Source organism: Pecten maximus, chromosome 7, assembly GCF_902652985.1.
Source record: "Pecten maximus chromosome 7, xPecMax1.1, whole genome shotgun sequence".
Lineage (NCBI taxonomy): Eukaryota > Metazoa > Mollusca > Bivalvia > Pectinida > Pectinidae > Pecten > Pecten maximus.
The window spans coordinates 19,732,299-19,758,837 of NC_047021.1; the positions used below are offsets into that span (position 1 = coordinate 19,732,299).

The 26,539-nt window shown below is 41.3% G+C and overlaps 1 protein-coding gene across 3 annotated transcripts in view; it reads left to right on the forward strand.

The window, feature by feature from the left end:
• Positions 1-25,150, forward strand: part of LOC117331829 — a 63,831-nt gene extending 38,681 nt beyond the window's left edge. For 2 of the 3 annotated variants that reach the window (XM_033890750.1, XM_033890752.1), the window contains exons 3-7: positions 1,900-2,048; positions 13,391-13,520; positions 18,149-18,290; positions 23,229-24,044; positions 24,373-25,150. In XM_033890750.1, the coding sequence (XP_033746641.1) occupies positions 1,900-2,048; positions 13,391-13,520; positions 18,149-18,290; positions 23,229-23,429 (622 nt within the window). In that variant the 3' untranslated portion in view covers positions 23,430-24,044; positions 24,373-25,150. Of the gene's footprint in view, positions 1-1,899; positions 2,049-13,390; positions 13,521-18,148; positions 18,291-23,228; positions 24,049-24,372 lie in introns of all 3 variants that reach the window. The other variant, XM_033890751.1, reaches the window with a different exon arrangement.
• The last annotated feature ends 1,389 nt before the right edge of the window (positions 25,151-26,539 follow it).

Genomic DNA, 26,539 nt, shown 5'->3' on the forward strand with positions numbered 1-26,539 from the left:
TGTTTCTGAAATTCCATACACTTATTCATAACCATTATCTCTTGTACAGCTTTGCATTTTAACCAGGGGTCAAAATTGAGGTCAATGTTACATGTACTATAAACACATTTTTGGCGTCCACGCTCATCAGACTTCCTTAATTACATGATTATCCTGAAACTCCGTACACTTAGTTCATGTTTCACCCATCTGAGGTCAAAATTGAGGCCACTGTTACTATCAATAGATCTTTGATGTCCTTGCTCTACCGACTTTATTAGTTTTCTCATCGTCCTTGAACCCTATAGATTTCAATCTCCTGGATCAAAATTGACTTTACTGTTACTATAAATAGATTTTCAACATCCTCCACCGACTTTATTTATTATATCTGATAGCATGTAAACTCCAAACACTTACTCACGACTAGGATCTCTTAATGAATTTGCTTTTCAATTTCCTTGAATTCAAATTGAGGTCACTTACAATAAAAAAAATCGTCATCCTCGGACTTCAAACGTCGTTAAATATCAGTAGCTTTGTTACTTCAAACTCTTACTCACACCTGTAATGTTTGTTATGGTATTTAGTTGTGGTTTCCTGAGCGGTATTGTGATTGAACAGTTCTGACTTTCTGTTGTTGGCCAATATTGAGGAGATTATTATCGCTAGATATGTCTTGTTTTCTTAGCAGCACATATCTGATGCATAGGAAAAAATAATTCACCAAACTTGACGGTACTGCTATTTTGATGCAGCCTTCTCACCAAAATAGAACCGACGATGATTTGTAGCATACACCGGACATAACCTACATGTGTTGTAGTGTTTAAGATGAGTAACGATGGTGGTACACGTGACGTATATCTACTGTCCACGTGAACGTACGGGTGTTACACAGCACTAAGTATGGCCAATAATCGTTTGGGAGAAGTGTCTGTTGAAGAAAATATCATAAATTGTAGTTTAGTTAAAACATTCATGTATTTGGCAAATCACTCACTTCCAACCGTTCTGTGTGGCTATTAAGTGCAACATCATCGGATGGATGTCTTTAAGCATTCTGTCAATAAATGTAACCTCTTTTAATCGGATGGCTGTCTTTCAGCTTTCTGTCAATAAATGCAACATCTTTACATCGGATGGCTGTCTTTCAGCTTTCTGTCAATATATGTAACCTCTTTACATCGGATGTCTATCTTTCAGCATTCTGTCAATAAATGTAACATCTTTACATCGGATGGGTGTCTTTAAGCATTCTGTCAATAAGTGTAACCTCTTTACATCGGATGGGCGTCTTTAAGCATTCTGTCAATATATGTAACCTCTATACATCGGATGGATGTCTTTCAGCTGTCTGTCAATAAATGTAACCTCTTTACATCGGATGTCTATCTTTCAGCATTCTGTCAATAAATGTAACATCTTTACATCGGATGGGTGTCTTTAAGCATTCTGTCAATAAGTGTAACCTCTTTACATCGGATGGGCGTCTTTAAGCATTCTGTCAATATATGTAGCCTCTATACATCGGATGGATGTCTTTCAGCTGTCTGTCAATAAATGTAACCTCTTTACATCGGATGGGCGTCTTTAAGCATTCTGTCAATAAGTGTAACCTCTTTACATCGGATGGGCGTCTTTAAGCATTCTGTCAATAAATGCAACATATTTACATCGGATGGCTGTCTTTCAGCTTTCTGTCAGTGTTAAATATATCAATTATATCAAATAAACATAATATAATATCAAACTGGGAAACAAATACAATTACATTGCGACTAAATTACCTATTTGATAACGATTATAATGCTGACAGGTATATTCCTGCAAGTAAATATCACATTTAACTTATTCTGAAACATGTATTCACGTCTTTCAAAGTTCCTATCAGATTTATTTTTTCCATACGTGTTTCAGTGCTTATATGTCCGCCATGTCATGTATCAATGAGCTGAGAATGGAATGCGGGAAGGACCACCATCAGGTGATCGACGGACCCCTTATCAACCTGAATGGTGCCACGGAAGAATTGTCCTTCATGTGCCAAAATGATGACATCTACGAAGGTAAAGCACTTTTTGTTAGAACATAATATTCACATGTAATGTAAATCATATAAATTCCGGTAGAATATACTGGTGAATTTCATGAAAATGTTGTTATAGAATTGTAAGTGTACAAGATATAAGTGAGAGGTCGCTCTGACAGGAAAAGTGTAAAGATATAACTGAGAGGGCGCTCTGACAGGAAAAGTGTACAAGATATAACTGAGAGGGCGCTCTGAAAGGAAAAATGTACAAGATATAAGGGGGAGGCGCTCCGAAAGGAAAAGTGTACAAGATATAAGGGAGTTGGCGCTCTGAAAGGAAAAGGTGTACAAGATATAAGGGGAGGCGCTCTGAAAGGAAAAGTATACAAGATATAAGGGGGAGGCGCTCTGATAGGAAAAGTGTACTAGATATAAGGGGGAGGCGCTCTGAAAGGAAAAGTGTACAAGATATAAGGGGAGGCGCTCTGAAAGGAAAAGTGTACAAGATATAAGGGGGAGGCGCTCTGAAAGGAAAAGTGTACAAGATATAAGGGGGAGGCGCTCTGAAAGGAAAAGTGTACAAGATATAAGGGGGAGGCGCTCTGAAAGGAAACGTGTACAAGATATAACGGAGGAGGCGCTCTGAAAGGAAAAGTGTACAAGATATAACTGAGAGGGCGTTCTGAAAGGAAAAGTGTACAAGATATACTGGGGAGGCGCTCTGAAAGGAAACGTGTACAAGATATAAGGGAGGAGGCGCTCTGAAAGGAAAAGTGTACAAGATATAACTGAGAGGGCGCTCTGAAAGGAAACGTGTACGAGATATAAGGGGGAGGCGCTCTGAAAGGATAAATGTACAAGATATAAGGGGGAGGCGCTCTGAAAGGAAAAGTGTACAAGATATAACTGAGAGGGTGCTCTGACAGGAAAAGTGTACAAGATATAACTGAGAGGGCGCTCTGAAAGGATAAATGTACAAGATAAAAGGAGAGGGCGCTCTGAAAGGAAAAATGTACAAGATATAAGGGGGGGGGGGGGGGGGCGCTCTGAAAGGAAAAGTGTACAAGATATAAGGGGGGGGGGGGGGCGCTCTGAAAGGAAAAGCGTAAAGATATCAGGGAGAAGTCGCTTTGAAATGAAAAGTGTACAAGATATAAGGGAGAGGGCGCTCTGAAAGGAAAAATGTACAAGATATAAGGGGGAGGCGCTCTGAAAGTAAAAGTGTACAAGATATAGGGGGGGGGGGGGGGGGGGGGGGGGGCGCTCTGAAAGGAAAAGTGTACAAGTTATAAGGAAGAGGGCGCTCTGAAAGGAAAAGTGTAAAAATATCAGGGAGAAGTCGCTCTGAAAGGAAAAGTGTACAAGATATAAGGGAGTGGGCGCTCTGAAAGGAAAAGTGTACAAGATATAACTGAGAGGGTGCTCTGACAGGAAAAGTGTACAAGAAATGAGGGAGAGGGCGCTCTGAAAGGAAAAATGTACAAGATATAAGGGAGTGGGCGCTCTGAAAGGAAAAGTGTACAAGATATAAGGGGGAGGCGCTCTGAAAGGAAAAGTGTACAAGATATAACTGAGAGGGTGCTCTGACAGGAAAAGTGTACAAGAAATGAGGGAGAGGGCGCTCTGAAAGGAAAAATGTACAAGATATAAGGGGGAGGCGCTCTGAAAGGAAAAGTGTACAAGATATAAGGGGGAGGCGCTCTGAAAGGAAAAGTGTACAAGATATAAGGAAGAGGGCGCTCTGAAAGGAAAAGTGTAAAGATATCCGGGAGAAGTCGCTCTGAAAGAATAAATGTACAAGATATAAGGGGGAGGCGCTCTTAAAGAAAAAGTGTACAAGATATAAGGGAGAGGGCGCTCTGAAAGGAAAAATGTACAAGATATAAGGGGAGGCGCTCTGAAAGGAAAAGTCTACAAGGTATAAGGGGGAGGCGCTCTGAAAGGAAAAGTGTACAAGATATAAGGGAGGAGACGCCCTGAAAGGAAAAGTGTACAAGATATGAGGGGGAGGCGCTCTTAAAGAAAAAGTGTACAAGATATAAGGGAGAGGGCGCTCTGAAAGGAAAAATGTACAAGATATAAGGGGAAGGCGCTCTGAAAGGAAAAGTGTACAAGATATAAGTGAGAGGGCGCTCTGACAGAAAAAGTGTACAAGATATAACTGAGAGGGCGCTCTGAAAGGAAAAGTGTACAAGATATGAGGGGGAGGCGCTCTGAAAGGAAAAGTGTACTAGATATAAGGGGGAGGCGCTCTGAAAGGAAAAGTGTACAAGATATAACTGAGAGGTCGCTCTGACAGGAAAAGTGTACAAGATATAAGTGAGAGGTCGCTCTGACAAGAAAAGTGTACAAGATATAACGGAGAGGGCGCTCCGACAGGAAAAGTGTACAAGATATAAGGGGGAGGCGCTCTGAAAGGAAAAGTGTAAAGATATCAGGGAGTGGGCGCTCTGAAAGGAAAAATGTACAAGATATAAGGGGGAGGCGCTCTGAAAGGAAAAATGTACAAGATATGAGGGGGAGGCGCTCTGAAAGGAAAAGTGTACTAGATATCAGGGGGAGGCGCTCTGAAAGGAAAAGTGTACAAGATATAAGGGGGAGGCGCTCTGAAAGAAAAAGTGTACAAGATATAAGGGAGAGGGCGCTCTGAAAGGAAAAATGTACAAGATATAAGGGGGAGGCGCTCTGACAGGAAAAGTGTACAAGATATCAGGGAGAAGTCGCTCTGACAGGAAAAGTGTACAAGATATAACTGAGAGGGCGCTCCGACAGGAAAAGTGTACTAGATATAAGGGGGAGGCGCTCTGAAAGGAAAAGTGTACAAGATATAAGGGGGAGGCGCTCTGAAAGAAAAGTGTACAAGATATAACTGAGAGGGCGCTCTGACAGGAAAAGTGTACAAGATATCAGGGAGAAGTCGCTCTGACAGGAAAAGTGTACAAGATATAAGTGAGAGGTCGCTCTGACAGGAAAAGTGTACAAGATATAACTGAGAGGGCGCTCCGACAGGAAAAGTGTACAAGATATAAGGGGGAGGCGCTCTGAAAGGAAAAGTGTAAAGATATAAGTGAGAGGGCGCTCTGAAAGGAAAAATGTACAAGATATAAGGGGGAGGCGCTCTGAAAGGAAAAATGTACAAGATATAAGGGGGAGGCGCTCTGAAAGGAAAAGTGTACTAGATATAAGTGAGAGGGCGCTCTGACAGGAAAAGTGTACAAGATATAACTGAGAGGGCGCTCTGAAAGGAAAAGTGTACAAGATATGAGGGGAGGCGCTCTGAAAGGAAAAGTGTACAAGATATAAGGGGGAGGCGCTCTGAAAGGAAAAGTGTACAAGATATAACTGAGAGGGCGCTCTGACAGGAAAAGTGTACAAGATATCAGGGAGAAGTCGCTCTGACAGGAAAAGTGTACAAGATATAAGTGAGAGGTCGCTCTGACAGGAAAAGTGTACAAGATATAACTGAGAGGGCGCTCCGACACGAAAAGTGTACAAGATATAAGGGGGAGGCGCTCTGAAAGGAAAAGTGTAAAGATATAAGTGAGAGGGCGCTCTGAAAGGAAAAATGTACAAGATATAAGGGGGAGGCGCTCTGAAAGGAAAAGTGTACAAGATATAAGTGAGAGGGCGCTCTGACAGGAAAAGTGTACAAGATATAACTGAGAGGGCGCTCTGAAAGGAAAAGTGTACAAGATATGAGGGGAGGCGCTCTGAAAGGAAAAGTGTACTAGATATCAGGGGGAGGCGCTCTGAAAGGAAAAGTGTACAAGATATAAGGGGGAGGCGCTCTGAAAGAAAAAGTGTACAAGATATAAGGGAGAGGGCGCTCTGAAAGGAAAAATGTACAAGATATAAGGGGGAGGCGCTCTGACAGGAAAAGTGTACAAGATATCAGGGAGAAGTCGCTCTGACAGGAAAAGTGTACAAGATATAACTGAGAGGGCGCTCCGACAGGAAAAGTGTACTAGATATAAGGGGGAGGCGCTCTGAAAGGAAAAGTGTACAAGATATGAGGGGAGGCGCTCTGAAAGGAAAAGTGTACAAGATATAAGGGATAGGCGCTCTGAAAGGAAAAGTGTACAAGATATAACTGAGAGGGCGCTCTGACAGGAAAAGTGTACAAGATATCAGGGAGAAGTCGCTCTGACAGGAAAAGTGTACAAGATATAAGTGAGAGGTCGCTCTGACAGGAAAAGTGTACAAGATATAACTGAGAGGGCGCTCCGACACGAAAAGTGTACAAGATATAAGGGGGAGGCGCTCTGAAAGGAAAAGTGTAAAGATATAAGTGAGAGGGCGCTCTGAAAGGAAAAATGTACAAGATATAAGGGGGAGGCGCTCTGAAAGGAAAAATGTACAAGATATAAGGGGGAGGCGCTCTGAAAGGAAAAGTGTACAAGATATAAGTGAGAGGGCGCTCTGACAGGAAAAGTGTACAAGATATAACTGAGAGGGCGCTCTGAAAGGAAAAGTGTACAAGATATGAGGGGAGGCGCTCTGAAAGGAAAAGTGTACTAGATATAAGGGGAAGGCGCTCTGAAAGAAAAAGTGTACAAGATATAAGGGAGAGGGCGCTCTGAAAGGAAAAATATACAAGATATAAGGGGGAGGCGCTCTGACAGGAAAAGTGTACAAGATATAGGGGGGGGGGGGGGGCGCTCTGAAAGGAAAAGTGTACAAGATATAAGGAAGAGGGCGCTCTGAAAGGAAAAGTGTAAAGATATCAGGGAGAAGTCGCTCTGAAAGGAAAAGTGTACAAGATATAAGGAAGTGGGCGCTCTGAAAGGAAAAGTGTACAAGATATAAGGGGGAGGCGCTCTGAAAGGAAAAGTGTACAAGATATAACTGAGAGGGTGGTCTGACAGGAAAAGTGTACAAGATATGAGGGAGAGGGCGCTCTGAAAGGAAAAATGTACGAGATATAAGGGGGAGGCGCTCTGAAAGGAAAAGTGTACAAGATATAAGGGGGAGGCGCTCTGAAAGGAAAAGTGTAAAGATATCCGGGAGAAGTCGCTCTGAAAGAATAAATGTATAAGATATAAGGGGGAGGCGCTCTTAAAGAAAAAGTGTACAAGATATAAGGGAGAGGGCGCTCTGAAAGGAAAAATGTACAAGATATAAGGGGAGGCGCTCTGAAAGGAAAAATGTACAAGATATAAGGGGGAGGCGCTCTGACAGGAAAAGTGTACAAGATATCAGGGAGAAGTCGCTGTGACAGGAAAAGTGTACAAGATATAACTGAGAGGGCGCTCCGACAGGAAAAGTGTACTAGGTATAAGGGGGAGGCGCTCTGAAAGGATAAGTGTACAAGATATAAGGGGGAGGCGCTCTGAAAGGAAAAGTGTACAAGATATAACTGAGAGGGCGCTCTGACAGGAAAAGTGTACAAGATATCAGGGAGAAGTCGCTCTGACAGGAAAAGTGTACAAGATATAAGTGAGAGGTCGCTCTGACAGGAAAAGTGTACAAGATATAACTGAGAGGGCGCTCCGACAGGAAAAGTGTACAAGATATGAGGGGGAGGCGCTCTGAAAGGAAAAGTGTACTAGATATAAGGGGGAGGCGCTCTTAAAGGAAAAGTGTACAAGATATAAGGGGGAGGCGCTCTGAAAGAAAAAGTGTACAAGATATAAGGGAGAGGGCGCTCTGAAAGGAAAAATGTACAAGATATAAGGGGGAGGCGCTCTGACAGGAAAAGTGTACAAGATATCAGGGAGAAGTCGCTCTGACAGGAAAAGTGTACAAGATATAACTGAGAGGGCGCTCCGACAGGAAAAGTGTACTAGATATAAGGGGAAGGCGCTCTGAAAGGAAAAGTGTACAAGATATAAGGGGGAGGCGCTCTGAAAGGAAAAGTGTACAGGATATAACTGAGAGGGCGCTCTGACAGGAAAAGTGTACAAGATATCAGGGAGAAGTCGCTCTGACAGGAAAAGTGTACAAGATGTAAGTGAGAGGTCGCTCTGACAGGAAAAGTGTACAAGATATAACTGAGAGGGCGCTCCGACAGGAAAAGTGTACAAGATATAACTGAGAGGGCGCTCCGACAGGAAAAGTGTACTAGATATAAGGGGGAGGCGCTCTGAAAGGAAAAGTGTACAAGATATAAGGGGGAGGCGCTCTGAAAGGAAAAGTGTAAAGATATCCGGGAGAAGTCGCTCTGAAAGAATAAATGTATAAGATATAAGGGGGAGGCGCTCTTAAAGAAAAAGTGTACAAGATATAAGGGAGAGGGCGCTCTGAAAGGAAAAATGTACAAGATATAAGGGGAGGCGCTCTGAAAGGAAAAGTCTACAAGGTATAAGGGGGAGGCGCTCTGAAAGGAAAAGTGTACAAGATATAAGGGAGGAGACGCCCTGAAAGGAAAAGTGTACAAGATATGAGGGGGAGGCGCTCTTAAAGAAACAGTGTACAAGATATAAGGGAGAGGGCGCTCTGACAGGAAAAGTGTACAAGATATAACTGAGAGGGCGCTCTGAAAGGAAAAGTGTACAAGATATGAGGGGGAGGCGCTCTGAAAGGAAAAGTGTACAAGATATAACTGAGAGGTCGCTCTGACAGGAAAAGTGTACAAGATATAAGTGAGAGGTCGCTCTGACAGGAAAAGTGTACAAGATATAACTGAGAGGGCGCTCCGACAGGAAAAGTGTACAAGATATAAGGGGGAGGCGCTCTGAAAGGAAAAGTGTAAAGATATCAGGGAGTGGGCGCTCTGAAAGGAAAAATGTACAAGATATAAGGGGGAGGCGCTCTGAAAGGAAAAATGTACAAGATATAAGGGGGAGGCGCTCTGAAAGGAAAAATGTACAAGATATGAGGGGGAGGCGCTTTGAAAGGAAAAGTGTACTAGATATAAGGGGGAGGCGCTCTGAAAGGAAAAGTGTACAAGATATAAGGGGGAGGCGCTCTGAAAGAAAAAGTGTACAAGATATAAGGGAGAGGGCGCTCTGAAAGGAAAAATGTACAAGATATAAGGGGGAGGCGCTCTGACAGGAAAAGTGTACAAGATATCAGGGAGAAGTCGCTCTGACAGGAAAAGTGTACAAGATATAACTGAGAGGGCGCTCCGACAGGAAAAGTGTACTAGATATAAGGGGGGAGGCGCTCTGAAAGGAAAAGTGTACAAGATATAAGGGGGAGGCGCTCTGAAAGGAAAAGTGTACAAGATATAACTGAGAGGGCGCTCTGACAGGAAAAGTGTACAAGATATCAGGGAGAAGTCGCTCTGACAGGAAAAGTGTACAAGATATCAGTGAGAGGTCTCTCTGACAGGAAAAGTGTACAAGATATAACTGAGAGGGCGCTCCGACAGGAAAAGTGTACAAAATATAAGGGGGAGGCGCTCTGAAAGGAAAAGTGTAAAGATATCAGGGAGTGGGCGCTCTGAAAGGAAAAATGTACAAGATATAAGGGGGAGGCGCTCTGAAAGGAAAAATGTACAAGATATAAGGGGGAGGCGCTCTGAAAGAAAAAGTGTACAAGATATAAGGGAGAGGGCGCTCTGAAAGGAAAAATGTACAAGATATAAGGGGGAGGCGCTCTGACAGGAAAAGTGTACAAGATATCAGGGAGAAGTCGCTCTGACAGGAAAAGTGTACAAGATATAACTGAGAGGGCGCTCCGACAGGAAAAGTGTACTAGATATAAGGGGGAGGCGCTCTGAAAGGAAAAGTGTACAAGATATAAGGGGGAGGCGCTCTGAAAGGAAAAGTGTACAAGATATAACTGAGAGGGCGCTCTGACAGGAAAAGTGTACAAGATATCAGGGAGAAGTCGCTCTGACAGGAAAAGTGTACAAGATATCAGTGAGAGGTCTCTCTGACAGGAAAAGTGTACAAGATATAACTGAGAGGGCGCTCCGACAGGAAAAGTGTACAAAATATAAGGGGGAGGCGCTCTGAAAGGAAAAGTGTAAAGATATCAGGGAGTGGGCGCTCTGAAAGGAAAAATGTACAAGATATAAGGGGGAGGCGCTCTGAAAGGAAAAATGTACAAGATATAAGGGGGAGGCGCTCTGAAAGGAAAAGTGTACAAGATATAAGTGAGAGGGCGCTCTGACAGGAAAAGTGTACAAGATATAACTGAGAGGGCGCTCTGAAAGGAAAAGTGTACAAGATATGAGGGGGAGGCGCTCTGAAAGGAAAAGTGTACTAGATATAAGGGGGAGGCGCTCTTAAAGGAAAAGTGTACAAGATATAAGGGGGAGGCGCTCTGAAAGAAAAAGTGTACAAGATATAAGGGAGAGGGCGCTCTGAAAGGAAAAATGTACAAGATATAAGGGGGAGGCGCTCTGACAGGAAAAGTGTACAAGATATCAGGGAGAAGTCGCTCTGACAGGAAAAGTGTACAAGATATAACTGAGAGGGCGCTCCGACAGGAAAAGTGTACTAGATATAAGGGGGAGGCGCTCTGAAAGGAAAAGTGTACAAGATATAAGGGGAGGCGCTCTGAAAGGAAAAGTGTACAGGATATAACTGAGAGGGCGCTCTGACAGGAAAAGTGTACAAGATATCAGGGAGAAGTCGCTCTGACAGGAAAAGTGTACAAGATGTAAGTGAGAGGTCGCTCTGACAGGAAAAGTGTACAAGATATAACTGAGAGGGCGCTCCGACAGGAAAAGTGTACAAGATATAACTGAGAGGGCGCTCCGACAGGAAAAGTGTACTAGATATAAGAGGGAGGCGCTCTGAAAGGAAAAGTGTACAAGATATAAGGGGGAGGCGCTCTGAAAGGAAAAGTGTAAAGATATCCGGGAGAAGTCGCTCTGAAAGAATAAATGTATAAGATATAAGGGGGAGGCGCTCTTAAAGAAAAAGTGTACAAGATATAAGGGAGAGGGCGCTCTGAAAGGAAAAATGTACAAGATATAAGGGGAGGCGCTCTGAAAGGAAAAGTCTACAAGGTATAAGGGGGAGGCGCTCTGAAAGGAAAAGTGTACAAGATATAAGGGAGGAGACGCCCTGAAAGGAAAAGTGTACAAGATATGAATGGGAGGCGCTCTTAAAGAAACAGTGTACAAGATATAAGGGAGAGGGCGCTCTGAAAGGAAAAATGTACAAGATATAAGGGGGGGGGGGGGGGGCGCTCTGAAAGGAAAAGTGTACAAGATATAAGTGAGAGGGCGCTCTGACAGAAAAAGTGTACAAGATATAACTGAGAGGGCGCTCTGAAAGGAAAAGTGTACAAGATATGAGGGGGAGGCGCTCTGAAAGGAAAAGTGTACTAAATATAAGGGGGAGGCGCTCTGACAGGAAAAGTGTACAAGATATAACTGAGAGGGCGCTCCGACAGGAAAAGTGTACAAGATATAAGGGGGAGGCGCTCTGAAAGGAAAAGTGTAAAGATATCAGGGAGTGGGCGCTCTGAAAGGAAAAATGTACAAGATATAAGGGGGAGGCGCTCTGAAAGGAAAAGTGTACAAGATATAAGTGAGAGGGCGCTCTGACAGGAAAAGTGTACAAGATATAACTGAGAGGGCGCTCTGAAAGGAAAAGTGTACAAGATATGAGGGGGAGGCGCTCTGAAAGGAAAAGTGTACTAGATATAAGGGGGAGGCGCTCTGAAAGGAAAAGTGTACAAGATATAACTGAGAGGTCGCTCTGACAGGAAAAGTGTACAAGATATAAGTGAGAGGTCGCTCTGACAGGAAAAGTGTACAAGATATAACTGAGAGGGCGCTCCGACAGGAAAAGTGTACAAGATATAAGGGGGAGGCGCTCTGAAAGGAAAAGTGTAAAGATATCAGGGAGTGGGCGCTCTGAAAGGAAAAATGTACAAGATATAAGGGGGGAGGCGCTCTGAAAGGAAAAATGTACAAGATATGAGGGGGAGGCGCTCTGAAAGGAAAAGTGTACTAGATATAAGGGGGAGGCGCTCTGAAAGGAAAAGTGTACAAGATATAAGGGGGAGGCGCTTTGAAAGAAAAAGTGTACAAGATATAAGGGAGAGGGCGCTCTGAAAGGAAAAATGTACAAGATATAAGGGGGAGGCGCTCTGACAGGAAAAGTGTACAAGATATCAGGGAGAAGTCGCTCTGACAGGAAAAGTGTACAAGATATAACTGAGAGGGCGCTCCGACAGGAAAAGTGTACTAGATATAAGGGGGAGGCGCTCTGAAAGGAAAAGTGTACAAGATATAAGGGGGAGGCGCTCTGAAAGGAAAAGTGTACAAGATATAACTGAGAGGGCGCTCTGACAGGAAAAGTGTACAAGATATCAGGGAGAAGTCGCTCTGACAGGAAAAGTGTACAAGATATAAGTGAGAGGGCGCTCTGACAGGAAAAGTGTACAAGATATAACTGAGAGGGCGCTCCGACAGGAAAAGTGTACAAGATATAAGGGGGAGGCGCTCTGAAAGGAAAAGTGTAAAGATATCAGGGAGTGGGCGCTCTGAAAGGAAAAATGTACAAGATATAAGGGGGAGGCGCTCTGAAAGGAAAAATGTACAAGATATAAGGGGGAGGCGCTCTGAAAGGAAAAGTGTTCAAGATATAAGGGGGAGGGCGCTCTGAAAGGAAAAGTGTACTAGATATAAGGGGGAGGCGCTCTGAAAGGAAAAGTGTACAAGATATAAGGGGGAGGCGCTCTGAAAGGAAAAGTGTACAAGATATAAGTGAAAGGGCGCTCTGACAGGAAAAGTGTACAAGATATAACTGAGAGGGCGCTCTGACAGGAAAAGTGTACAAGATATCAGGGGGAGGCGCTCTGAAAGGAAAAGTGTAAAGATGTAAGTGAGAGGTCGCTCTGAATGGAAAGCAAGGAACCAAGGAACCAGCCAACAGTTGTTAGATGTTATCTGCGGTAAGGGGGTGATGGGTTCCATTCATACATCGTATTACTACATCTATATCAGAGCAATGCCGTCGATTTATCTAGTGCATACGTAAACAAACCTGTAGGATTGAATCAGAATCTGAGGTATGCACTTCTGCTCAAACTGTGACGGGGATGTCAGATTTCTATCTGTATATATGTGTCTTTAAGATAAGGTCACACACACAAACTAGCCCTTGTGAAAGGATATTACACCCTTAATACCGACAGTTCTTCTCATCGATTACTTATTTATATATATTTACCCGAGCTTTTTTAAGTTTTAGATACGTATGTAGATATTTCTCATACATCATCGAATTCTAAGTATCAATTACTTTCTTCCACACATGTAGATGGCTTTGCCCTCAGTGAGTTGCAAAGATATAAATGACTTTGTACTGACTCACGTATATTGCAAATGATCATGCGATTCAAATTATACATTATGCTAATGTTGATGTGTTACAAAAACATGTTTCGTATATAAATTATACTTTCTTATAAGTTATAAAGGTCACATTATTTCCAATACTTTTCAAATAACCTTTGTATTTTTACTCGCAGTGTACGCCCGCCATATGAGCTGCTATATGTCACACGGAAGTTATTCTGAGCGTTGCTTTAATGACGTCATGAATACTACGAGTCGTTTTCTAAAGAGAGTGAATTGGAAATCTTTGGATGACTTATGCAGGTAGGGCACGAATCTTCTCGTATAAAGTAGGGCATGAATCTTCTAGTATAAGGTAGGGCATGAATCTTCTGGTATAAGATAAGACACGAATCTTCTGGTATAAGATAGGGCATTAATCTTCTGGTATAAGATAAGACACGAATCTTCTGGTATAAGATAGGGCATTAATCTTCTGGTATAAGGAAGGGCATGAATCTTCTGGTATAAGATAGGGCACGAATCTTCTGGTATAAGATAAGGCACGAATCTTCTGGTATAAGATGGGGCATGAATCTTCTGGTATAAGATAGGGCATTTATCTTCTGGTATAAGATAAGGCACGAATCTTCTGGTATAAGAAAGGGCATGGATCCTCTGGTATAAGATAGGGCATGAATCCTCTGGTATAAGGTAGGGCATTAATCTTCTGTTATAAGGTAGGGCACGAATATTCTGGTATAAGGTCGGGCACGAGTTTTCTGGTATAATGTAGGGCACGAATCTTCTGGTATAAGGAAGGACATGAATCTTCTGGTATAAGGTAGGGCATGAATCTTCTGGTATAAGGTAGGGCATTAATCTTCAGGTATAAGGTAGGGCATGAATCTTCTGGTAAAAGGAAGGACACGAATCTTCTGGTAAAAGGAAGGGCATGAATCTTCTGGTATAATGTGGGGCATTAATCTTCTGGTATAAGGTGGGGCATGAATCTTCTAGTTTAAGATAGGGCACGAATCTTCTGGTAAAAGGTAGGCCATACATCTTCTAGTATAATGTAGGGCATGGATCTTCTGGTATAAGGAAGGATATGAATCTTCTGGTAAAAGGAAGGGCATGAATCTTCTGGTATAAGGAAGCTCAATGGCACGAACCATTTGGTATAAGGTAGGGCACGAATATTCTTGTATAACGTCGGACAAGAGTTTTCTTGTATAAGGTAGGGCACGAATCTTCTGGTATACGATAGGGCATTGATTTTCTGGTATAAGATAGGGTAGTATCTTCTGGTATAGGGAAGGGCACAAATATCTGGTAAAAGGCAGGGCACGAATCTTCTGATATAATCGTCACATATAGCACTAGCCATGCTTATGCTATATAAGTACCTACACTTCCGGCGTCACATATAGCACTAGCCATGCTTATGCTATAAGTACCTACACTTCCGGCGTCACATATAGCACTAGGCATGTCCATGCCATATAAGTACCTACACTTCCGGCGTCACATATAGCACTAGGCATGTCCATGTCATATAAGTACCTACACTTCCGGCGTCACATATAGCACTAGGCATGTCCATGTCATATAAGTACCTACACTTCCGGCGTCACATATAGCACTAGGCATGTCCATGCCATATAAGTACCTACACTTCCGGCGTCACATATAGCACTAGGCATGTCCATGTCATATAAGTACCTACACTTCCGGCATCACATATAGCACTAGGCATGTCCATGCCATATAAGTACCTACACTTCCGGCGTCACATATAGCACTAGGCATGTCCATGTCATATAAGTACCTACACTTCCGGCGTCACATTTAGCACTAGGCATGTCCATGCCATATAAGTACCTACACTTCCGGCGTCACATATAGCACTAGGCATGTCCATACCATATAAGTACCTACACTTCCGGCGTCACATATAGCACTAGCCATGCCTATGTCGTAAAAATCACTGATTATTCCAAAATCAGATAAGGCATTAACTATTTGATGTCAAACATTATTTATCACCGGCGACCTTTAGGGGTGTCATCTGTAGAACCAGGAATTCTCCGTTACTCGTCCATAGGGAAAGCGATAACAGAAGACATTAAATCTGGACTACCGTATTGAAGTACTTGTGACCTTTAGTTCCCTGGGTACACATTACCTCATCTTAGTCGGCCGTAATCAAAGGTACAGGAGGCTGGACTACTATTAGAGACAGCAACATCAGTATAAGCAATGCGTTAGCAAAGGTGCTGCTAAACTTTCTGATAGAAATCACTTTATCAACTCACAAGCACTAGACGAAACCTTGTATAATATCAACCCTCTGGAGGCTGGTTAACTGATAACAAGTTATTGTCGTACGCCAAGGGAGAACACCAATTTGGCCAATGATGTAAACGTATCGAGGGCAATTATTAGTTTGAAATACAGATACCGGAAATCTCTTGCTGTATCAGCCGTGTAATCTCGCGAGATCACGTTGTAATGTTGTCTAAGGAAATTTAAGTCAATCAGGAATATCCCCATGTGCGTGTAAAGCATGTTTCGGCGCGTGCTGTGGTATTACAGAAGAGGTTTTCTGCGTAAGGGCTTGTCGGTCTGTCGCCCAGCTGATCGATAGTGACCGCGAAGAGTTTTGTTACGTAATAGGGAAGAAAACGCTGACCTTTTAAATAAGTTAGAAAATACGAAATTTAATAAATTCCAACCGATGGCAAGTGCTTTGAAAGTTTTAAACTCATCCTTCGTAAAAGGATTTTTGTTTAAATTAAGTTTACCAGCAAGAATGCATCATCATTATTTCTCCATTCATTTCCATGACAACAACTTCAAAGTATACACTAACACCCATCAGAAGCACGCGGAAATACAGGCGAGCGTTTTTATTAATCCGTGGTAAAAAGATCCTGAGAGCTGTGTTGAATGCCTTGATCAGTTGCCCTACCTATCGAGTTTCGGTTATTTTGGATGGCTGTCAGCCTTGATATAGGATTGTACGCGGACAGAATTTATTTGCCACGGTGATGGTTTTACATTGGTAGGATATATTTTACTGTTTTCCTCTGAAGCCTGACTTACATTGTAGCCATGAAGTAACACCAAGAATCCGACCTAGACTAGAAAGGTCAAAGATTAGAATGGCGGGTAATCCGTGTAACACGGGAGGTCCCTAGTTATTCGTGATTAGCACAGGGAAATATCTTACCGATAAATTCAATCGACTGGGTCAACGTTTTGTAATAATGATCATTGGTTTGTTGATGAATTCATTGTTTAAGACGTCACTGTTATGAAGGGTCGGTGTTGTTGATAAGGTCAGTGTTTTGTAGGAAGGGTCAGTATTGTGTGGTAGGGTCAGTATTGTGTGGGTAGAGCCAGTATTGTGTGGTAGGGTCAGTATTGTGTGGTATGGCCAGTATTGTGTGGTAGAGTCAGTATTATGTGGTAGAGTCAGTATTGTGTGGTAGGGTCAGTATTATGTGGTAGAGTCAGTATTGTGTGGTAGGGTCAGTATTGTGTGGTAGAGTCAGTATTGTGTGGTAGAGTCAGTATTGTGTGGTAGGGTCAGTATTGTGTGGTAGCGTCAGTATTGTGTGGTAGAGTCAGTATTGTGTGGTAGCGTCAGTATTGTGTGGTAGAGTCAGTATTGTGTGGTAGAGTCAGTATTGTGTGGTAGAGTCAATATTGTGTGGTAGAGTCAGTATTGTGTGGTAGGGTCAGTATTGTGTGGTTGAGTCAGTATTGTGTGGTAGGGTCAGTATTGTGTGGTATGGTCAGTATTGTGTGGTAGGGTCAGTATTATGTGGTAGAGTCAGTATTGTGTGGTAGGGTCAGTATTATGTGGTAGAGTCAGTATTGTGTGGTAGGGTCAGTATTATGTGGTAGCGTCAGTATTGTGTGGTAGGGTCAGTATTGTGTGGTAGGGTCAGTATTGTGTGGTAGGGTCAGTATTTGTTGGGTAGAGCCAATGGTTTTGTGTAGGTTCTGTGTTTTATGGTCCGAGTGTTTGTTTTATGACGTAAGTGTCTTTTAAGAAATGTCAGTGTTATATAAATCCTTTATATAGCACAATAGTGTATAATCAGCCTTACTCTGTGTCGGAATAAAACTGCAATTTACAGATTTTAAACATATAACGAAAAGTTGTTTAATGTGGTTGGTAGTAAATCAGTTTCTTTGATGTTATATCGTGTAGACGAATGGAGATAAACGGCTGAAACTCGCGTTTTATCAGCCTAGGCTGGTGACAACGATATACGGCCCTTGACTGGAAAAAAAACCCTTCCAGATGTAGCTTCAGTTCATCCTGAAGACAATGCTTGAATAAAACTGGATTTACTGTCGTTTTATCGCTGCAAAGTTTATACGACTAAAAACATCAAGCTGGATCGTTACATCAAAACGCCAGCAACGTTTTATAGAAGAGGCACCATATTGGATTAGACAGGAAGCTGGCATTTTTCATTGTTGTGTACTTTTAGCTTTTGGCTTCTGTGTTTATACGAAACTTTGGCTTCTTCATGCTAGTATTTTAATGGTCTTAACCGAGGTTTGTTAAGAACATTAATTCATATATATACAAATATATCCAGACAATCATGTGGTATTTCACAAGGAATTTTATATTCTAAACGGTATCTTTAACACGTGTTGTATATATCAAGGGCGATCCTCTGTCATTTCAGATCTTTAGGAGGGATCGTTTTCCATTCCGTATACTTTCAAGCACATAATACATGGGCAGATATTCAAATGACATATTGCCGTTTCTGAAAAGTGGCATATTTGTAAGATTTTTACATAGACTTGAAAACGTAGTTGATGAATTGATGAATCAGAAGTCTGGAATTATTGCTTTTTCAGTTTTGTTCCATACACATGTAATTGAGGTGACGATGATATGATCCCGTCTTACATTCTAGGGACCTGAGTCATGTGCTACAGTGTATCAAGGGCAACATTGGCCGGAGCTGTGGTCAAGAGGCGGCCAGTCTGATGGACGTGCTGGCCAAACCGATGGTCCGGAGTAGCACGATGTGCGACAAACACGTGTTTTCAACAAAGGTAAAAGTCATTCTCCAACACACAACAAAGGTAAAAGTCATTCTCCAATACACAACAAAGGTAAAAGTCATTCACCAATTCACAACAAAGGTAAAAGTCATTCACCAACTCACAACAAAGGTAAAAGTCATTCACCAACTCACAACAAAGGTAAAAGTCATTCTTCAACACACAACAAAGGTAAAAGTCATTCTTCAATACACAACAAAGGTAAAAGTCATTCTCAAATACACAACAAAGGTAAAAGTCATTCACCAATTCACAACAAAGGTAAAAGTCATTCACCAACTCACAACAAAGGTAAAAGTCATTCTCCAACACACAACAAAGGTAAAAGTCATTCTCCAATACACAACAAAGGTAAAAGTCATTCACCAATTCACAACAAAGGTAAAAGTCATTCACCAACTCACAACAAAGGTAAAAGTCATTCACCAACTCACAACAAAGGTAAAAGTCATTCTCCAACACACAACAAAGGTAAAAGTCATTCTCCAATACACAACAAAGGTAAAAGTCATTCACCAATTCACAACAAAGGTAAAAGTCATTCACCAACTCACAACAAAGGTAAAAGTCATTTTCCAACTCACAACAAAGGTAAAAGTCATTTTCTAACACACAACAAAGGTAAAAGTCATTCACCAACTCACAAGAAAGGTAAAAGTCATTTATAGCAAATATAATAGATTGTTTCATGTAAATAATAGTTATTATTCCTAGATCTTGGCTATCAAGACTTCTTTTAACAAGAGTCTTGACATGAATATCAGCTTAGTTCACCAAATCATCCCTAAACATCAGAGGAATAACATTTTGAATGTTTAACGAAAAGCCGTGTGCAATGTTAGTTACATTCCAAAATATCACTTCACTGTAGGTAGGCGTTTATTCGGTCGTGTGTAAATTACCGTCCCACAGGGACCTCACACAATTTCTCAGCCTATTGTATGGATCGAGGGTTTGGTAGTTGTGACAAGTCACTGTGTCGATTGTATTGTCACTATCGCGCAGACGCTTCTCTTGTGTTCTATTCCAAATTTACAGCAAATAACCACTGAAAAGCTGTAAATCAATGTAGCCTTATTTCATCGCTGTTCATCAGACGCTTGTCATCCTTGGATAAAGCTGTCGCGTTCCTGTCTGCTACCTTCGTTGTTACTGTAGTAACTGAATTAAGTTGTTTACATTCACAAGTTTATTGGGAGTCATTGAATGTTGATTCAACTAACAGCTCTAGTAATATAAGCTCGAATTTAGGCGACCAAGTAGTGTAGAATCTTGTCACGGGTTCGAATCCCTTGGTATTCATCCAGACATTGTATATATAAACACCACTGAGCTTTCCAGTTCGATATCACGTGATTAACATATAATGCTGAACCAGTTTAAGTTCGATTCCCACGAGATATGGGCGTTGCGTGATTCCTCCAAGTCACGTGGCGGTTGCCTGATCTGTAATGCGAAGGTAATTGATGTCACTAGGTGTCGCTGTTTGTCGTCATGGTGTAACCGTCACGTGTGATGCGGTATACATTGTACACCATGCCACCTTAACAAACATGCTCTTTACGCTGTACACTGTTTTCTACATTCACTATGGGCGTCTTTGGACGAAAAAGAACACGTTCCTGTAAATTTCCACCCTATCACCAGGAACATGTCAGAAACATAAATGCGAACATGGCGCCCACAACGCACAGGAAGACAGTGTAAAATAGTGAAATATCGATAATTCATTTTATCCTGATCAATACGACATCAATCACTACCTTTACGTTCATTTTTTGTCTTTGTTGTTTTTTAGGACGTTTAACGTCCTCTTAATAACCAGTGTCATATAAAGTGGCAATGCGCCCAGATCAGTTAAGGCCTCTTTGATATTAGCTAAGCAAAAGACAAGGAAGTATACGCCAAGCAATGACTAAGCTTTTCCTCGATATAAAGGCCATAAGAACACTGCTCCCGAGTTCAAGAACAGTGTTTTGCTGCCGCCCAAAGATACTCTACAGATGTCCCTCAAAATACATTGGTCATCTGACATCACCGTGTTTCGTGTTACTTTCCAATTTGATAATAACATCAACGATTTGTACAGCTAATGTTAAAAACAATCAATCGACCCATGGCAACTACATCTAAAGTTGCCTTAAAACATTTGTGAAAGTGTTCATTCACATTGCTAAAGGCAAACCTTTTTAGATGTAAGCCATCTTCATGAAATATGATAAAAATTATATCTCTGAGTCGATCAAATAATCAATGGTGATTCTGATGAAATATGTATTGTAAACTGATATCTTCGTCGTCATGGTGTCGCCTATTGCTGTATTATGTTGACAGTGAAGCTCAATGCTGGGGGGTACAGTGTCATATTGTTATAAAAATAGGACCCCAGCTCCCCTTGTAGTAAAGATAGCTCCCGAGAATACCGCATTCTTGTTGGTAACTTGTTAACATTAACTACTGGTACCGGTGTATTGTTTCAGTTTGTCAAAGTAGAAATATTCTAGTTTTTCCTCCATCAGCTGATAGACTATTCGTGTTAAAATTGATGTTCTGATCTCTTTAATTTTGCCATCAAACTCTTTGTCCTCTGAATTAAATCATACGTTGGTCATCGCCCACATAATACAATATTAGGAACGTCTTAAAGTTCACACATACGTTGATTTTGCATCCAGTTGTCCGTTCCTTCTTTTATTGACTTCATTGGACAGTTAAGTACGTGTCCAGTTTGACCTAGAAAATACTTTCTTGCGAATAGCTCCATTTTTTGTGGTCACCATCTTTAAAGACGGTGGACAATCTAGCAGCACATACAATTTTGCTATACAAGCCGTCCGCATAGCCTTAACTTCAGTTATGATTCCCCTACCGGACCCTGCTAAAATGGTAACGGTAACCTTGACCTTGACCCAAAAACCCTAAAACTCGAACTTGTCCGAGGAATACAAGAAATGAAGCCACAAGAGCACTCAATCTTTGGCGTTACGTACAACATGGACGGAGGAAACATTTAAGACACGTCATGGATATATACACCAGTTCTGATTTGTAAGAACGTACGAGTTCAGTATCGAGAAAAAAACAACAAAAAAAACTAAACAAACCAACACAGCAAAAATTACGGACTTGGTATCGAAACCGTAACTGTATCTCAAAATCTGTAAAACAACAGTAATATATGAAAAAAAAAAATCATGTAAGGAGAGAATTCTGGAAAAGTACAAAAAGAAGGCCTAAGGTAGTGCCAACAGAACCATAAGGCATATCAACAGGAAGACTTCTAACTTCATGTCAAACAAGGAAAAGGAGTAACCGCAGCAATATCACCATGCCGACCTTAAAGCGTGTCCATAGTCCCCATCAACCTGCATCTCTCCCGTCGACATCTGTCAAGGAAACTGGTAAGATGGGAACAAGCCTTTGCATATCGAATCAACTGGGACATGTAAACACCGTAGAGAGGGAGTGCTACTATCTAGTAATGGTAAATTAATAACTTGGAAATTGAAATCATCACGTTTATCATTCAGCTTGGTTATAAACTGATCCTGCTGGTTACGTTGTAAGTCAATACGAAGATAAGCGGTCGGCGAGTATATAGTGTAAGCTTGATTCCACATATAGGATATATGCGGTCGACATGGCTAGTAAAGTTTGTATTATTTAAATTTAACTCATCGTCATTGTACATATAGGAAGGACTTTGTAAGGTATCTGATACAGGACCATTCATTCACCTTTCGAAGCGACGTTTATGTCTTTCAAATCATAACGGAGGTTGGAGCGACGCGGACAGTTTACAAAACAGAAGGTACTTATGTTGCTAGATTGTCCATCGTGTTAAAGTGATTGAGTCGTTAATATTGATTGCTAAATCTGTATTACGCCTGACGTGATATTAAGAAGTGTCTATACCGGTCTACATGTATAATGGACAATAAGCGATACCTGATTCCAAGCAGTATACTTATTATCACGCCGAGTTGCACTGAAGAAAGCATATGGCGCATAACCCAAGCCTGGTGTGCTACATAAATTCACCACCTACCGTGTATGCCAATTTTCCGAACGTATCGTAGGGTGGAATGTCGATTTGTAATTGTTTTAAAACTAATAATACATGGGTGGCTGTGTATTCGTAGTAACATAACCCCGCTCTGACTGTGTTACCATTATCAGCCGTAGTCCCCAGACTGCTCTCGCGCTGCACGGGACTGGCGGGATAGACCGATGGAATTTTAACGAAGTAATTCAGACGATCATTGAAATCCTTCAGGACAAAAAAGTTGAGGGCAGAAGAAAGAAACTAAACGGTTACGTAAGATTACTGACAATTTGGTGTTGATAGGAGAGGTCATTAACAGGCCTGGTGGGGCCCACGATCGTGTAGGCCCTATTAGGCTTTATCACAGGCACATAAGGCGAGTCACGTGACTGAGATGTTTGTATCAGGGCTGCACTGTTTACATCTCTTTTCTTCCGTCACACCCTTCTTAAATTAACCGTCAAATTTAATTTTAAAATCATCATGATATTACTGGAGCGCGCGCCGAGTCTGTACATCAATTAGAAATCGGACATGGAGAGTTTCATTTGAAGGAAGTCGTTTATCAATGTTTGCTTTCTAAAACAATTGCCTTTGAAACTAAGTACAATGTATGCCTGACTGTCCGATACAGATATATACTGACTATTGAATATTTTGCTTTGGTTGTCAATAAGGTGACCTTTCAATGAGCTTCACAAGCTTGTTCGTCTGTACATTTAGATTTATTTTTATTTCTCCATATGTGATATTTAAAAATCACATGTTTCTATTTTACTATCAACACCAGAAGGTTTTCAATGTGACGTTTACAATATCAAACTATACAGTATGTATGATTGTGGAGATTTTACTAACTTCACATATTTAATTATATTTTACAGGATTATTCGGAAACGTATCAGAAGACTACATTCACTCCACCGGAAGGCACAAATCGTCGTGTGATATCAATCCGCGAGAGTGATCCGTATAATGCCGGAAGTCGGACTACATTGTACCCACTTTCTCTGATAATCTGTGTTGTGATTAGTTGGAATATCATTAGGTCAAAACATATATTTTATAGTGAACGGAGAATTTGACCTTAATGTGATGGATTTATGCTACCGGGCTTTCAAAGTTATTTATTATTGCATAGAGTGACTCCAGTTAGTATCATTATTTATTATTTATCACTGTCACTAGGACCTCAGAAACGGACACACTACTGAAACCACGTGACTTTAATGTAAAGTCACTCTGACAGTTTGACACCAGAAGTGTTCCAACGACTAATGGTCAGCAACATGGATTGTGTTTTAAAATGGATCAATGTCCGAAGCTGACACAAAAAGTTGACGGAAATATAGATGGACATTTTACCCTCGGGGCAAATTCACGGTGTTGATGGTGTTGATGGTTCAAGGTGAATTGGCTCTGCAAAAAAAGTGAAGATGTTCCGAACGTTCAATCACCGACGAGAAAAAAAATGTTTACAACTTAATGTACACCCTGCATGGAGTTAGAAACGAGAATGATATTCTGACAGAACTTCTGTATTTACAATGGGTGTTTACGATGATATACGGTCATGACACGGGCTGTGTATTATGGGGTGTTTAGGTTGTGTGCTATCTGCAAAGTAGGAAGAATGTCCCGGAAGGATTTACGCCGATGACTCCTGCCGACATGGAGGGTTTCCAGCATGACATCATAGTGTAGGTAATCCGAACTTAATCACCGCTAGAAAAACTAATCTGCGTTAATACTGGTTCTTACCTGTTGGTTACATCTGGAGGATGAAACTAGTTCTGTTCAATGATAAATATATTAATACTCCCCTTTTCTTGCGTTACTTTAGTGACAATGTTTTCTAAACCAAACAGTAAATGTTTAGTGTAGTCCGACATGTTGCAGGTTACAAAGCTTGATGAACTGTCAAGCCCTGTAAATGGTAGTAATTTTAAGACGACATGACTTCTGTTTGAATTGTTTGCTTGGATATTTGCATTTATATATCTATGTATCTATGTTTTATTGTTTCAGTTCTGTCTGCAAGAGAATAACATGACGTCACATCCGGTGATAGCTACTCTTTCGCACAACGCTGAGATACAAATAAGTACCGAGCACACTTCGGAGGACAACAACATTCCAATCTATTCGACAATATAAAATCCATATGATACTGATATAGACAGCATGATTATATGTGGTGCAGACACTGAAAACTTTCTACGCTACTAAATATAATCATTAGCATGTATACATCTGCGCCTGATCATCTACGTTATTGATATAAGTGTTCTACGTCAATGATATTAGTGTTCTTCGCCAATCATAACAGTGCTCTACGTCATATATCGTATTCAAATGCTTTGTCACAAATGTTTAGCAATATATGTACGTTTGAAGGGACTAAACCAGAGATTCATGAAAACAATACCAATGGATAACTTACAAAGATGTTGTGTATAGATTATCACGCAAGTAAAAGCTCCTATTTTTAAAAAAAAAATTAAATTGGTCCCTTTTTAACTCGACTTGTCCATGTTTATTGTTTACGCTTAAGATGAAACAGGTATACTGTAGTAATAGAAATGAACAATATCTACCATGTACACATCATTGACCATGTTCTGGCATATATACAGACTTGTAATGATTTAACAGTTTCACAGCGCTGACCACAGGTACTTTCTGTTCGAAATTATACTATACAATGTACCTAGAAAAATATTGTTACTAACTTGTTTTTAATATTCGAGTATATTGTCTTTTGTTGGGGAATGGTTTTAATAATCAATAAAATGTCTTATCTTTATATTCATATTTATCATTTTTTAATTTTATTTTCAGAAAAGTATATATACTCTCATCTGCCGAAACCGGTAATTTGATTAAATAGCATGGTTACTTTTCGGTAAATTGTATCCTTCCTTTTTCTCATTTTTATGGAATGACTTCAAAACTGTATTCGTGGATAAAGTGACCAATTTAAGAAAACCTAAGTCTCTTAAAATCATTCGTATCCTGTCATGAGTGATAAGTAGTATTTAAAAAAAAGTGAAATATGAGGTGATAACAATAACAAATACTGAGAGAAATTCAGAACAAAATGACATTCAAGATTGTACATTGAAACATATCATATTTTAACCGTATCGTTCAAGAATCAATATTAGAAAAATATTTTCAAAATGTTTATTTATCCTGGAAACATCCCCTCCCCTTAACAAATTTACACATTTTGAATTAATTCGAGAAACTTTGGTTTCTTTTGTACCTCAACACACGACTGATGACTTGCGCACAACGGACAATGATCAACTTCCTGTTTACATAAACTAATCAGTGATCCGTTCTTGGTTCCCAACAGATAATATCAGTCTGACAATTTCACGAAAATACACCAAACCCCTGGCCCTGTATTAAAATGGTGGCTAGCCACGTGGTTACGTGATCAGATCGGGATATTAGCATGTTCTGGACTGTACGGTTAACAGAATGTACATTGTAAGTGTCTTGTCAATGACAAATTTTCAATACATCATTGTTCCCGAATGCACCTCGTGTGTTTGGCTGGTTCCTTTACTTAAACAGTGTGATAATAACCGAATACGTCAGACGGATGTACATCTCAGGTACTGTCTAATGACCGGGGACGTCAGACCGGTGTACATCTCAGGTACTGTCTAATGACCGAGGACGTCAGACGGTTGTACATCTCAGGTACTGTCTAATGACCGGGGACGTCAGACGGCTGTACATCTCAGGTACTGTCTAATGACCGAGGACGTCAGACGGTTGTACATCTCCGGTACTGTCTAATGACCGGGGACGTCAGACGGCTGTACATATCGGGTACTGTCTAATGACCGAGGACGTCAGACGGTTGTACATCTCAGGTACTGTCTAATGACCGGGGACGTCAGACGGCTGTACATCTCATGTACTGTCTAATGACCGGGGACGTCAGACGGCTGTACATCTCGGGTACTGTCTAATGACCGGGGACGTCCGACGGCTGTACATCTCAGTTACTGTCTAATGACCGGGGACGTCAGACGGCTGTACATCTCAGGTACTGTCTAATGACCGAGGACGTCAGACGGCTGTACATCTCAGGTACTGTCTAATGACCGAGGACGTCAGACGGCTGTACATCTCAGGTACTGTCTAATGACCGGGAACGTCAGACGGTTGTACATCT